At 46.1% G+C, this 14,254-nt stretch overlaps 1 protein-coding gene and 1 long non-coding RNA gene across 20 annotated transcripts in view; one reads left to right on the top strand and one right to left on the bottom strand.

Annotated features, from left to right (window-relative positions):
- TRPM3 (transient receptor potential cation channel subfamily M member 3) overlaps positions 1-14,254 on the top strand; it is a gene marked incomplete at its 3' end in the record, with an annotated part of 782,399 nt that overhangs the window by 716,367 nt on the left and 51,778 nt on the right. For 10 of the 19 annotated variants that reach the window (XM_082696693.1, XM_082696679.1, XM_082696682.1 and 7 more), the window contains 3 exons: positions 1,482-1,610; positions 5,924-6,175; positions 11,530-11,740. In XM_082696693.1, coding sequence (XP_082552819.1) covers positions 1,482-1,610; positions 5,924-6,175; positions 11,530-11,740 — 592 coding nt within the window. The remainder of the gene's footprint in view (positions 1-1,481; positions 1,611-5,923; positions 6,176-11,529; positions 11,741-14,254) is intronic. The other 9 variants (XM_082696689.1, XM_082696696.1, XM_082696692.1 and 6 more) reach the window with 1 other exon arrangement.
- LOC309847004 lies at positions 1,308-3,785 on the bottom strand. Its single transcript, XR_014302252.1, has 2 exons — positions 3,631-3,785; positions 1,308-1,586 (listed from the first exon to the last, which is right to left on the bottom strand). It is a non-coding gene; the product is annotated as an uncharacterized lncRNA (long non-coding RNA).

Below are 14,254 nucleotides of genomic sequence, written 5' to 3'. Positions count from 1 at the left end.
AGCGTCCTCCTTGCCCTGGGGCCTCCCCACAGCTTCCGCACTCAATCTCAGGAGCTCTGACATCTGTTCACCTCCAGAGGTGAGGAATTAGAGGGTGTGTCTGCAAACGCACCAAAGTCATTGGGTCTTTAAAAATACCTTTGACTCCTATTACGAATCTGTGTATTCATTTTATTGAAAAAGGAGAGAAAGGGAGAGAGAGTGGCCCCATTAGCGGAGAGTGCTGTATTTCTCCAGCTCTGCAGAGCTGCTGGCTCCCCTTCCGTCTCCCAGCCAGGCATCACCTTTCTCCACCTACTAAGCTGCCTCCAGGGCTCCCTGTACCTCTAAGGCCTCAACCTTTTTGCCCACTCTGTGTGCTATTCTTTGCTACGTGGGCTCCGAAGAGTGCCCATAGGAATGAAGTCACTCTCGGTTCCCACGCACTGCTCCAAAGCCCCCCAAATCAGCAAGCGCCTTAGCTTGCAATGTCACCTAGAAAAGGCTGAGCTCACACACCATTTCCCCAAGGGGGACTTTTTCTCCAGAGGTTCCTTGCCCCCCTGGGCGAGAACCTCACCGGCCTTCCTCCACTCCACCCACTCATCGAGATGTGACTGAATGCTCCAGGGACAGTCACCAAACCTGAGCTCTGAGTTTTCCTCGGACACCTAGCCAGCCGTTCAGCCAGTCCTATTGGGATTCAAACAGGATTAAGCCTCGTGAGGATTACACCCCCCTCCAAGCCCTGGTAGATTACACAGACCCGTTCCTTTCTATAAATCGCTTTCTCTTCTCTTGTTTTCTTTTGAAGAAGCAGAAACCAGGGAGGAAGACCCCAGCTTGGGTTGGGTGGGGAGGTGTACAACGGAAAATAGATAAATCCCTCCCCTGTAGATAAATCCCTCCCCTGGGGGCCCACCAAGCCAAGCACATTAAGGTAGGAGGGGGAAAAAAAAGAGAGAAGAAGACATGAACTCGGAAAATAATTCAAGTGGGACTTCGAGATCAAGTCCAGTCTGTTTTTGCGTTGGTTTGACTGGTTTACAAGTACAGTATAGTATGTGTCTTCCTTTCCTTCCTACAGACATTTAATCTACCTGGCATCCGTTAGGCTCAAACCCACTGTGTTGCCCTCATTCAAGAACCTGAGCCTCAGGCAGGAATGAGAAAAGTCCTGAGAGAAGCAGTTTGCTTTTTAGCCAGAAAGACACAAGAAACTGGGTAATTGCAAAACAAAATGATGTTTCAGGACACAGAGGTGTAAGCAGAGCACTGGGACCCAGACTCAGGCATCAGGGTCAAAAGGAAGACAGCTCATCACATGATTTCAGATATTACCATCTTTTTTTTTTTTTTTTAATTCTTTGGACAGTTGAAAGCTTTCAGGTTAATTCCATCATGAATGCTACGACCTGCGGGGTGGGCTCCTTCCGTCCCAAGGGCGGGGCTCCTGGGTCTTCGGAACCCAAGCGCCCCCTCTTCTCTGTGCTTCCTTGCAGCTAGCGTACATCGGGTATCTGATGCTCTTCAACTACATCGTGCTGGTGAAGATGGAGCGCTGGCCTTCCACGCAGGAGTGGATTGTCATTTCCTACATATTCACCCTGGGAATAGAAAAGATGAGAGAGGTAACCGCTTTCAGAAACGAGAACACGGGAGAAAGAGGGTGGTTAGTTACGCTTGTGGGTGGAAGGGAGAGGTGGCTGCGGAGAGCCAAATGAAGCCAGAAACTGTATTCTCTAATGCTGCCGTGGAAATCATGGACTTGGCCCTGAGGAGGCCTTGACCTGGGGAGGCATCACAGTGTGTGTTTATCAGTTGCCACTCCGCGCATGCTCAGGGTCTGCTCTAGCTTCTGCCCACAGAGCTCTTGCCCCAAGAAACCCTCCCCCCGTCTTTGATACCGTCGACACCTCTCTTTCCTCCACTCTATAAACAGGACTTCTCAAATTGTTCCATTTTTCCACTTTTAACTCCCGCTGCAACCCTTTACTCTGGTTCTCTTTGGACACTGTCATCCAATACCTATGTATTCTTCAAATGCGTTTTAGCAGCTGTGGGAGGAGGAACTATGCTTTCCTTCATTAATTCATCCTCTGGTTTTTTTCCTTCTCCACATTTATTATGCACCTGCTTGGCACCAGCCTTTCCACCAGTTCTAGGCATTGTGGAGGTGAAAGGGAGAGACTTCTTGCCCTACAGGTTGAGGATGTAGGTCTCCCTCTTCCCCCGCTCCCCAATCCCCATCTTGCAAAAGGAACCAGCATAATAACCCCACACCGACAGGTCTTGCTTGAAGTCAAAGCCAGCCCCCGGGGCCATCAGAATGTGAGCTGCTAAAATGAATGTGCTCAGGCAACGGTCCACCAGAGGGCTCTGCAACCCTGCTAAACGTGCCCCACGAACTCCCCTTCCCTAGGCTGGGAAGGCGGGCTTGCCCTGTGTGAGGATTCTTCTGCATTTCCCCCTGGAGTCAGCAGGCAAGGCCTCTTCCGGAAGAATTTCTCTTCGTCAAGTCCACTGCACCCTCAGGAGCTCCGGAACAATCCTACTCATTATACTATAGTGAGTGGGAAAATGTTATCAGGCTCCACAGGAAAAAAAAAAAAAAAAAAAAAAAAGGATTCCTACAAATACATAAATTCATCCTTGCCTTCGTTACCAAGACAGGTTAAAAGCTCAGTATCTTAGGTTACAGCTCTCGGATGTTCTCTTCCAGAAAAAAAGGGATGCAGTATCTATTAGACGACATCATATTGGGATCATTTTTTTAAAAAAAAATCTCAATATATTTAGAGCCCTTCTTTTGGCCTTTAAACTGCTTTGGGGATACTTAAATTCTAATCGGCATTCCTCCATCCTGAGAGTTTGGAGGTGTGTACTAGGCCCTTTCATGAGCTGGATTTTTTTTTTTTTTAATGGATGCCTCGCCTGGCCCTGTTCTAGCTGGTGGTCTACTCTTAGGTCTTCCTATTCACAATGCCTTCTACTTCCTGACCAGGGCCGCGGACCTCCCATCTGTGAACTGAACAACTGTAATAAATTTGCTGCGGTCTTTGTGCAGCTCTCTGAGAACCGAGGGCTGCTCCTCACTGGTCAGGGCTCTGCGGGCGGCTCAGCGCCAGCTCCCCTCCCGTGATTTAACCCCCTGATGCATATTCCTTCCCCATGATAAGCAGAAAAGGGAAAGACTTGGGCTGGGAGACTGGAATCCCTCCAGGGACCAGACTGGAAGAAGACAGGGAGCAGTCTGTACTCCACGGACTGTTCTGGAAGAGGCTGCCAAGCAGGCGGGCTGCCAGGAACCTCCCGGCCTGATATCCATTTCTCCTGAGGCTGCATGTACCAGCGCACGGGGCCGGGCTCTGCAGCCTCGGGTCAGCAGGGGGTCAGCCCAAGAGCCCGGCTTCGGAGGAGGCAGCGCACAGGGAGGCGCGGACCCCCTTCCTGCCCGGTCCCGCCTTTTCCTCCTCGGCCTGGCGAGGCAGCCGCCCCCGCCCGGCGCCCCGGGAGCGAGGAGCGAGGATGCCCGAGCGCCCCGAGGCCGAGGACCCCACAGGTCCCGCCTCCGCGTCTCCCGCAGCGCGCGGGCACGCCCGATCCTGGAAACGTGGGAAAGTCTGCAGGCTTCCCGGCCTCCCCACACACCAGCGGGGCTTGGCGGCTCCACAGGCGGCGCTCCCATTCCCAGCACCGCATACTTCTACGCGCGGTCACCAGCACGGGCCGCGGGGGTCCCTCGAGGGACCGGAACTGTTTACAGCGCGCCCGGGCGGACGTCCTCCCGTCGCCACGCCCCCTCCGCGACCACGCCCCTTCCCGCCGCCACGCCCCCTCAGAGCCCGTCGGAGAAGCTTTAGCTTCTGGGGCCTTCGCGCTTCAGTTTCCCAGCAGCCCCTCAGCCCTGCCCTTTGTTGTTTACCTTGACATTTCACAAAAAGATCGCTGCCGTTTAAAAAATGAAGCTGTCAGCCTCTGTGTTGACCCGTTAGTTGAAGGAAGGTGTGGACCCAAGGTTAGAAAACTCCAAGTCAAGGCCCGTCCCCACCCCACGCCCGCCCGGCGCCCGCGCACGCGGAGTTTCTCCTCGTGGAGACGACGCCGGGTGAGAAGCCACCGGGGCGGCGGCAGGTGCGGGGATCCCCGATGGGTAGGACCGTGGTTCTCGGCCTGTTGTCACCGGCTTGACCTGGGAACTCGTTAGCAATGTAAACTCCCGAGCCCCGCAGCCGGCGCGGCGACGCAGAAGCTCCAGGCGCCGGGCGCAGCCGTCCGCGCTCCCGCCCGCCCCGCCGCTGACGCAGACGCCCGGCTCCCGTCGGAGGAACCCCGGGGCTAGGGTTGGGAATGGCGCGCGGCCGAGCGGGAAGCGGGAGGCCGGCCGCCGGCGCAGGGGTTCGCGCAGCACTCCAACCCCTCGTCCCGAGGCCTCCCTCCCTTAATATTTCAGGCCAAGGTAAGCCATGAAAGGGGGACACAGGAGTCCCATAAATAGCTGCAGATTCGACCTGCCCTGCCCCCGTCTTAGCTTTCCTCTCCTTTGAGAGGAGGTCCTGAAGCTGGGAAAGCGGGGACTGCCTCCGCTGGCAGGTTGTGCTGTGGGCGGGGTGGCAACTCCCACCATCCCACTGTGCCTTTCCTAGAGCCTGTGTGTGGCAGCAGAAGAGCCCCTCTAGACTGAAGGTCCGGCAGGGTCCCCTCCCCCCACCCCAGCTGCCCGTGATGTAGGAGGGAGTGGAGAATCGCTGTGAGGACATGTCCATGTAGCAGTCAGTCAGCAAACATTTACTGAGAATCTGTTACGTCACAGGCCCTGGGGAACCGAGGGTCTGTCTTCCGAGTTTACAGTCTAGCGGGGTTGATAGGTAGACAGACACATACAGCATATTTACATGCATGCAGAAGCTAGTATAGTGGAACATAAGGGTAGTATGTTAGGGACTGACTTGGGGATGGGGAGGCCCCTGCAGGTAGGGTAGTCAAAGAAGTAGTCCTAAGAAGGGAAAATTAGAGCAGAGACCTTGAGGAGAAAAATCTGGGAGAAAATGCCCAAGAGAAGGCACAAGTGCAAATATCCTGAGCATAGAATGAACTTGCTATGCTGGAGACACAGAATGAACTGTGTCTGCAGGTGTGGAACGGCCAGAATAAGGTGGAATGTGACATGAGGCCGCGGGAAGAAGTTTGGATCTTTCTCTGTTTTTATTAGAAGCCATCGGGCGATTTAAATATTCACTTATCACAATTTGCTTTAGTTTTTTGTTGTTGTTGTTGTTGTTATTGAAGAAAATGAACAACTCGTAAGGGTCCAGCTTGATGGCTTTCTGTCTACCCGTACAACTGTGTAATCGCTTCAGTTTTTAAAGATCATTCTGTGTGCTCCTCAGAGAATGGATTGAGGAAGGGTGGGCATCCCTGGTGGCAGAGATACTGGTTAGAAAGCTGTTGCAATCATCTGGTTGACGTGATAGGACTTAGAATAGAGTGGCAGCAGTGGGTAGTGGTGAGAAGTGGTTGGATCAGATCGTATTTAGAAATAGAGGTGATATTGATGCAATTCTCTGGATGTGGAGAGAAGACTGAAGGAGTCCTCCCTGGGGATCTGAGGAGCTCAAAATGGTGGCACCAAGATGGAGCAGAATTTCAAGAGATTTACAATGTATTAGGAATCAGTAATTTTATAGTAAAACCCTCATGCGTGTCTTAGGGTAGTAAGGCAACCCAAAGGAGAAAAATTCTTGCTTATATTTGGGTCCAGAATGTTTGTCTCTGCATGGCCTAAGTTTAGTTTGGTTGTGTATTCACAGCATGCACATATCCAAGTAGACCCAGGTAAACAAAACAAGCTACGGATGTCGACTAACAGTCCAAGCATTTTCCAACTGCACCAAAAACCTAGACTGAAATCAGACCTAAGCCCGTTCTCTTTCCTGTCTTTTAGATTCTAATGTCGGAACCAGGGAAGTTGCTGCAGAAAGTGAAGGTGTGGCTGCAGGAATACTGGAACGTCACAGACCTGATAGCCATCCTTTTGTTCTCTGTCGGAATGATCCTTCGTCTCCAAGACCAGCCCTTCAGGAGTGATGGGAGGGTCATCTACTGTGTGAACATCATTTATTGGTACATCCGTCTACTAGACATCTTCGGCGTGAACAAGTATTTGGGCCCCTATGTAATGATGATTGGAAAAATGGTAAGCAGGATCCTTTGATTCCATGTGATACACTTGCAGAGGAGGAGTTATTGCAGAGACAATAACAGGAAGAGGAAAATAATTCATTTGGGCTTGCCGTAATGGTCTGAAATGGCCCTGGGGTTTTTTGTTTTTTTTTTTTTTCATTCCTTGTGAGTGTTTAGGAGTTTGACTACATGTGTATCCATCACTGGAAAATTAATCATCACTCACCCATTTACTTACTGAAAAACAATCACAGATCATCTATTTTGTGCTAAGCACTGGAGTAGGAGTTGGGTATATAAAAGAGCTCATTCTCGGAGATCAAAGATAAGAGAAAGAGAAGTAATTACCATACAGTATGAGAATGCTGTGATAGAGAGGCCTATAAAGTATAAAGGAGCATAGAAAAGACAGTGTAGGTCAGGGAAGGCTTCCCATGGAGGTTACATTTTCGCTGGATCTTGGAGGAGGAGTGGGTGTCCACTCCAAATTTTTAACAGGTTTCTGGATTTGTAACATTTCTTCTCCACCTCCTCCTCCTTCTTCTTCCTCTTCTTCTACTTCTTCTTCTTCTTCTTCTTAATGAAGTGCTTGAAAAATGCCTTTCCCTCTGCAAAGGGAAGAAAATATAATCTATTTTCGCTAAGTTCAATTAGGTTGAATTTGAGTAAGTGTCCCTTACTTCACCTTTACAGGGCATTCGTGGAAGAGCCAAATACCTCCCTCCCACCGTGGTAAACAGCTCTTACTGAAAATTCTCTGTGCTGATAACCTCCATTCCACTCCTACTTGGGAGCTGTTGAAAACCAACCCTCAGTCAATAGATGTCCTTTATAATTCTCAGTCAAGTTTTACTATATACATCATCACTGCTGACCTTAGGTCAGCAAATCAATATTTGTTATCATTATTAGCGTGTATGTGCGTGTATAGCTCTACTGAAATGAATCTTCAATAACCAAGTCTCTTCCTACAGAAGCACTGGCAAACACATACAAAGAGAAGAATTTGAATCCAAAAGGAAGGGGTTGTGAGACCTGGAGCAATTTATTTAACCTCTTTAAGACTTTAGTTTATTCATTCAAAGTAATTATAATAAATGCAACGTTATATCTTGCAAGAGTTGTTGTGATGATTAGAAAGAACATACTAAATAGCTAATAGGGTCTGGCCCATAGTAGGTAGATGATAAATGACATCTCTTATATTTATGTTCACTTTATGTTAAAGTATAATAAAAGGTGCGAAGAGGGACAGGGGATTGGTGAGCATGGTTAGTCTGCTCTATATTAACCCTTTTGTACAAAAGCTTGCAATCTATAACACCAGTATTGCTTAGGGGATATATCACCAAGCCCATTCTGGAGAGGAAAATTGGAATTCAACAAGCCTGATTTATTTACCCAAAACCAAATCCCAATTCAACTGGGATTTTTGACTAGATAAAATATGTATATCTTATTCCGTTGCACAGCCCGTTATATAATCTTCTCTGTGTTTTAGTAATGAATTTGGGATTGTGGTAAAGATTTGGATGTGTAAAAGCAGAGCCTCTCAACTTAGAGTCTTCAGGAGATATTTAGAAGAAAGGATTGGTGGACCCTCCACCCAATTTATATGTAAAAAATACACGGGCATATGAATTCCTGGACAGAGAGGACAAGCTTCCCTGAGACTCTCAAATGTATTTTCAAATGGACCCAATGAGAGTGAAAATTATAACAGCTGCAAAATTAAGCTCAATTTTCTTAGCCTGGGCCCTACTGATATTTCAGATTAGATGATTCGTTGTCATGGGGGCCATCCTGTTCATCTTAGGGTGTTTAAAAGCATCATTGGCTTCTACCCACTAATACCAGTAGGGAAGGTACACACACACACACACACACACACACACACTTACAACAGCATTGCCATATGTACTCTGGGGACACACTTGCTCTCTGTTGAGAACCACCACAATAGAAGATTACATAATCTGATGGCTTGTTTCTTCTGATTGATTGGTTGCCTTGTTTTGTTTCAGTAAATTAGATCTGAGGTCTCAAACCAGCTAAGTATATTACTTTAAAAACATTGGGTGGCATTGAAATACTTGAAATATCTAAAGTCACACTAACACAGCTAGCTTATTGTAAAATCCCCGTCTATCATTTTAATAATGGCATAATTATCTCCCCAGTTTTGACTTGAATGAACCCTTACTTTGGAGTGAGCAAGAGAGACGTACTGCATTTTCTCTACCTTCCAACTTACGAATGACTTCCCTTATCAGCCAAGAATAAGTAGAAAATGAGTGTATTTGGTGGCTTTGTTCTCTTTCCTGGAGTTTCCCAGATACTTAGTTCAATAATTGAGTCACTCATCTAGAAGAGAGGTAAAATATGCCCATAGAATTTATCACTGAGCAAGATGGACTACCAGGTGGGATGCATAACAAAATACGCCCAGATGTGATTATTCTGAAAGCCCCTCAACATTAGAGAGTCCCTATTTGGTACTAAACAGCCAAGTAACTCACTGTGCCCTGTGGTAAGGGATAGACAGACAGCTGCTAAGATACCTGGACACAATACTTGATCAAGTAGGATTCCAACTGATCTTTAAATCCAGAATCACTTACTGGGATCCTGACCTCTTTCCTTCATAGTCCACTTCTCAGTGCAATTCTCTAAGCCTAGTACTAAGCTCACTTATATGATGCAGGAAAAAACCAACGACGATAGCTCTCATTTACTCTGTGCCAAACACCGTGTCAGACACGTCATCGTCACTACCACCCCATGAAATGGCTTTTAGTATCTTCATTTGGTACCTAGATAAACTGAAACTAGGCAAAGAACAAAGGCAGGATTCCAGCTTGGGTGGGTCTGACGTCACAGCCCGGCCATCCGGTGCTAATAATAACAATACATGAACATTTACAGGGATCTACCCACATTGCTTCACGTGTTATCACATGTAATCCTTATAAAATTCATATGCATTGCTGTAGTCTTTATTATCCCCATTTTGAAAATGAGGGAAAAACCAAGATTAAGTAACTTGCACGTAACCACCTAAGCTGTTTTTACCAGAACAGTCAAGATGAAAATCAGGTGGTCTAACACCTATACAGAATGCAACCAACGAATAGTTATAAGAATGAGACAGTATCAGCTCTCCTCATGTTGAACCAACTGGAGAGTTTAAAAACAGAGGTCCCCCGTTTTTACTAATAATGTTCTGTTTCTGCGCTCTACCAGATTTCAGTATTTGTGTGGTATAGGTTTTTGAGATCTATGACGTTGGGTGGGAAGAATGTTTCTCATCTTTGGTTGTTTGGCCCTGCGGGTAGAGAGCAGACTCAATCTGAATGAGAACAGCCCTGGGAAATTAAATCAGACCAGTTGCTGTGTGTACTGGCTGTTTTCTTGGGTCAGACTGGCTCCTAAATTTCATGAGTACATACATTCCTCTTCCCACTCACCTTTTAGTCAAGCCAAATATACAACTTGAAGGCCCCATTAGTGTTTTCTCATTGATAGAACTTTTTGTAAATGAGGAGCGAAAGAATTTTACAAAATAGAGGAAAAGCAACAGGCCTCTGTTGCCTATGAAACTGCTTCAACACAGCTGGCTTGTTCACTCTTTTAAGAGCATTCTGAGGCTGCTATGCTGTGGAAGGAATAACCAATTAAGTCGCATATATTTCTAAAAACAGTGAACAGATATGAATGAACGTCAAGTTTTGAGAGATTCTTACTGAGTCTCAAAATTAGATGATACTTGGAAGCTGGGTTTGGAAGTTGCCTTGTTGGTTGATTAATTGACCTAAAATATATTGAGCCCCCAGTGTCCTCAGGCAAACAGGAAGGCTCTAGTGTTTTAATTCTATTAACAGGCTCTGTGGAATATATTCTTTCAAAATAAGTTTTTAAAGCAAATTTACAGCCTTTATTATCATTGATAAAATTATCATTAGTGTTTCTTTGTGGGTAGGTATCCCTTCAGGAAGTTTGATATCCAAGAGAAGGTCATCTTTTGTATTAGGTGGTTTGATGTGAGGAGTAGAAGCCAGTCTCCAACTAGCTTAAGCCCAGGAGGGCTCTTTTGACTTAGAGAAGGGCAAAATGAAACTGGCCTAAAGGGCTGCTTCAATCAGGCCCTCAACCTCTGTCAGGACATAACTCTCTCTCTCTCTCTGTCTGGAATATCTGCTTCATTCACTCCTGATCAGTTTCACTAGTGGGAGCCTCAGCCACTCTGAATTCATATCATTACCGAAAAAGAAAGGGAGCTTCTCTCTCCCAGCTTCAGTTGAAAAAAATCCAGAGATAGGATTCTGGTTGGCCCATCTTATGTCGCATGCCTACGTCCTATCGCCGTTGCCGGAGGGTGAGCTACCATGATTAACTTAGCCTGGAAAAGATACCTATCTTTGTGGCCAAAATGGGTGGGAACTGCTTCTAAAAGAAGGAGGCAATGGGTTCTGGCCAGGCAAAATAATAGTGATTATATCCCCATCTATTTTTGGTGATAAAAGGAAAGTAATTTGGCATATGAGAAACAGATCCCAGATAATATGTATCATGAAAACAAGCAAAAAAGAAAGGAATCAAGAGGAACAAGAGATGATATTGTGCTCAAATGCAGTCAAGAGAATTTTATAAACACGTCAAGATGAAAATCCAACATTTCAACAGCAGACACAGAAATGAGCCATGAGGCAACTTGATTCTGTCGCCTACAAAAACACCCTCCATAACTGATAGGATATGCTACAAGAGAGTTAAGTACAGAAAGAATGGTTCTCTGAGGGACTGGTTTGTGGTAGAATACCAAGTGATGAGGTGGACCACAGGAATAAGATGGATATTTGGGTTGTGCTAGCTTTGTTCGCAAATGATTATTTTCTTGAGCATTTGAAATCTTTAGTAGCCTTTCCAGCTTAGGGGATTTACAGCACTGCAGTTGTTCTTGAAATATTTCAATTCTTCTAGTTTCACTTTTGCTAAGAAGAAAGAGACCCTAGGAGGACGTTTGCCATTCCCAGGAACAGAGACAAAGTTAGTACTGGATTCGTAGAGAGACTTGAGCTTCATGTGACTCCATGCCTAATCTTAAGTAGGTGGCACAGACTACAATGAAAGATGATGGGGTTCCATGCCATGTGTGCTTTTTTAAAAATGAGTTTTGAGTTACTGATAAGTTCTGCGGACATTGCTTCAATAGTAAGAAAGTGTTCTCTTTCTTACTTGGACACAGCTGTCTATGTATATATCCCATAGTGATAGTTTTAAAAGTGAACCTCCTTCAAAGGTTTCCATCACTGTTGGTGTCATAGGAACACTCAATTATACGGATTTTCTTTTGTTTCTCTCTTCCAGATGATAGACATGATGTACTTTGTCATCATTATGCTGGTGGTACTGATGAGTTTTGGGGTCGCCAGGCAAGCCATTCTCTTTCCCAATGAGGAGCCATCATGGAAACTGGCCAAGAACATCTTCTACATGCCCTACTGGATGATTTATGGGGAAGTGTTTGCGGACCAGATAGACCGTAAGCAAGTTTATGATTCTCATACACCAAAGTCAGGTATTGAACTTCAATTGGGTCACGTCTTTTCTGAGTTCATTTGTTTGTTCTCAATAAATGGCTCAAGATAGAGGACCGATTCCTAGCTTGCTATCTCGGAGAAAGAAAATTTAAAAAATAACAATTACAGAAGGCGAATACGCAATTTTCACAAAGTAGTCCTTGGGTGTTTCTCCAGGTATGTCCTTTCTGTGACACATATTGATATCTGACATCCTAAATTTTGATCAAAAACTGTATAAAAAGATCTAAATTATATTTGGGGAATCAAAATCCTAGGGCCATGTGGTGAATATTTCAATATTATTAAAATATTATGTCATTACTCCCACCCCTACCCGAGGCCCCAGCCTGTAAAAACTAAATTCTTTGGGTTTGACTTCAGAACAAATAAACAATTCTCTATTTTGCCATCAGAATTCAAGAGGGCAAACATCTGCATGGTGTTTTCCTTGCAATGGAAACTATTCTTCAGCTCCTTTCCCCCCTGTCTTAAATTATGTGCTTTTGAGACTCAAAAGAAGCTAGTATTCATTGCCTGGAAGTATGGAAAATGCCTTAGGTTATAAACTGAGTTGCTTGCTGTAAATGCCAGGAAAAAAAAAAATAGTATCTATATCATGAAATGATTCAGTGTGAGGAGTGAGCTCCAGCAGGCCCTGAATGTTTCATGCCCTAATAGATGCCGATTCTCTGTAATAAACACCCTCGCATACAGAGTTTGGAGGTAGTTGTATCGTAGGAGTGTGTTCCAGCATTTTATTTGGACCAAATGTCAGGGCACACCAGGCATTGGGAAATTATTTGGGAAGAAAGCATCAGGAAGGAAGTAACTTGCAGTATGGAAGAACTGAATCCCTCCAACAACTTTTTCTCATTTTCCCTGAGGAATTTAGCTCTAGAAATAACATCCCTCCAACATTGTCGAATTAACATTTTTGAAACGTTTTTTGCTGACAAGCCAGCCATCCGAGCCCTGGACCGTGGACACGGATCGGGGTTGCATAACCAGGTAGAGCAGGAGCAAAGCCCTGTCAGCATAGCGCCGTCCCCCCTCGGCCAGTCCCAGGTAGGACGGACACCGAGGAAAGAAGGAGCAAGCACCAGAGAGGTGAGCCTTCCAGGCCTGTGAGGTGTAGGTGAACCCTGGCACCAGGACCCATTAATATGTCGTTTTCCTGCCTACGATGGATTTTCAACAAATACCTTTCTTAAAATGAGTCATCTGAGGCAAGAAGGCTTTTTGGAACACCTAATTGGAACAAATATTCATTTCAGGAGACTTGGCCAACCTCACTAAGGAAGAATTTTAATTCCACCTCCTGGTTGTAAGATCTTTGGTTGGCAATGTGCAGCCTTCACGGAGACAGCTTTCCAGGGCCTGGGGAAAACCCTTTTGGTATCCTCCCTTCAAATGGCCCCCAAAGGCAAAACAGCTTAAAAGCCCATCTATAATCATTCTCCTCAGAGGTGAATTGTCTTATCTCCCCCAAGAAATTGCTCTCCACGTACATTATTTTGCCTTTTTAAGTTTTCCTTCCTTCCACAAAATAAGATTAAGCCCCCACGGGTGTTTTGGGCAACGCAACATTTTGGGAGGGGAGAAGACTAGAAGTGTAGGTGTGTTTTATAAATGGGATTCTGTCTGTCCCTCTACAAGTGGCCATTTATTGATGTTGTACTATGAGCCCAACCTAGTGCAACAGACACCACCATCTGGCTGAATAAGAGGACTTCTTATTGTTATTTTAAAAGAAGGGCTGATTGTAGTTTAGAACTGGAACCCCACCCCCACCCCCACCCCCGAGATGGAAGAGAGGTGTTTCGTGTGAGTGAAGTGTGAAAATACACATCCCTTATTGTTCATTAGATCTGTGGTGCTCTACGTGTGTGAGAATAAATTTCTGCCCCAAATCTCAATACAGACCTGACCCAGCCTTGGATGGATGTAAGCAAGCTGATAACCTTTCCCCCAGTTACCTTCCTTCTTGACATTCCAACATTGGCTGCAATGGTAGCCACTGTTCTAAGCTAAATCAGCCAGTTTGCTGTTTGGAGTGCTAAAGAGCATTTATTTGTCCTTTCTCAAATGGGTATAGGAGGCTGCCCCCAAATCTGTCGATATATTTGGCCAAGGCCATTGAACACCCATCGCTATCTTGGAAATAATTTGATTTTCATGTTATGGCACTGGACAAGCCCAAGGGTCATTGGGTGACAGCCCCACCCAGCCATGCAGAATTGCCCCGGGAGACCCAAGAACCGAGCTATTTGAGAAAGGTACAGATCGTTTACGCTGCCCTACGGTGTCTTGCCTCTTTTCTGTGCCGTGTCCAGGCTGGTTTGTGAAGCATGTGTTCAGGCTGACGGGATCTCATATCCGCCTGGACCCGCGACCCTGCGCAGGGTCTGCCAGTCCCATCCTGTGGATGTGGCCCTGCGGGGGCCTCGCCCGTGCTGCTCATTCACACACCCCTCCTCAGAGCGACTCATTTCTAACATGATGCACGTGCT

Source organism: Mustela nivalis, assembly GCF_964662115.1.
Source record: "Mustela nivalis genome assembly, chromosome: 13".
Lineage (NCBI taxonomy): Eukaryota > Metazoa > Chordata > Mammalia > Carnivora > Mustelidae > Mustela > Mustela nivalis.
This window is presented reverse-complemented; position numbering and strand designations above follow the sequence as displayed.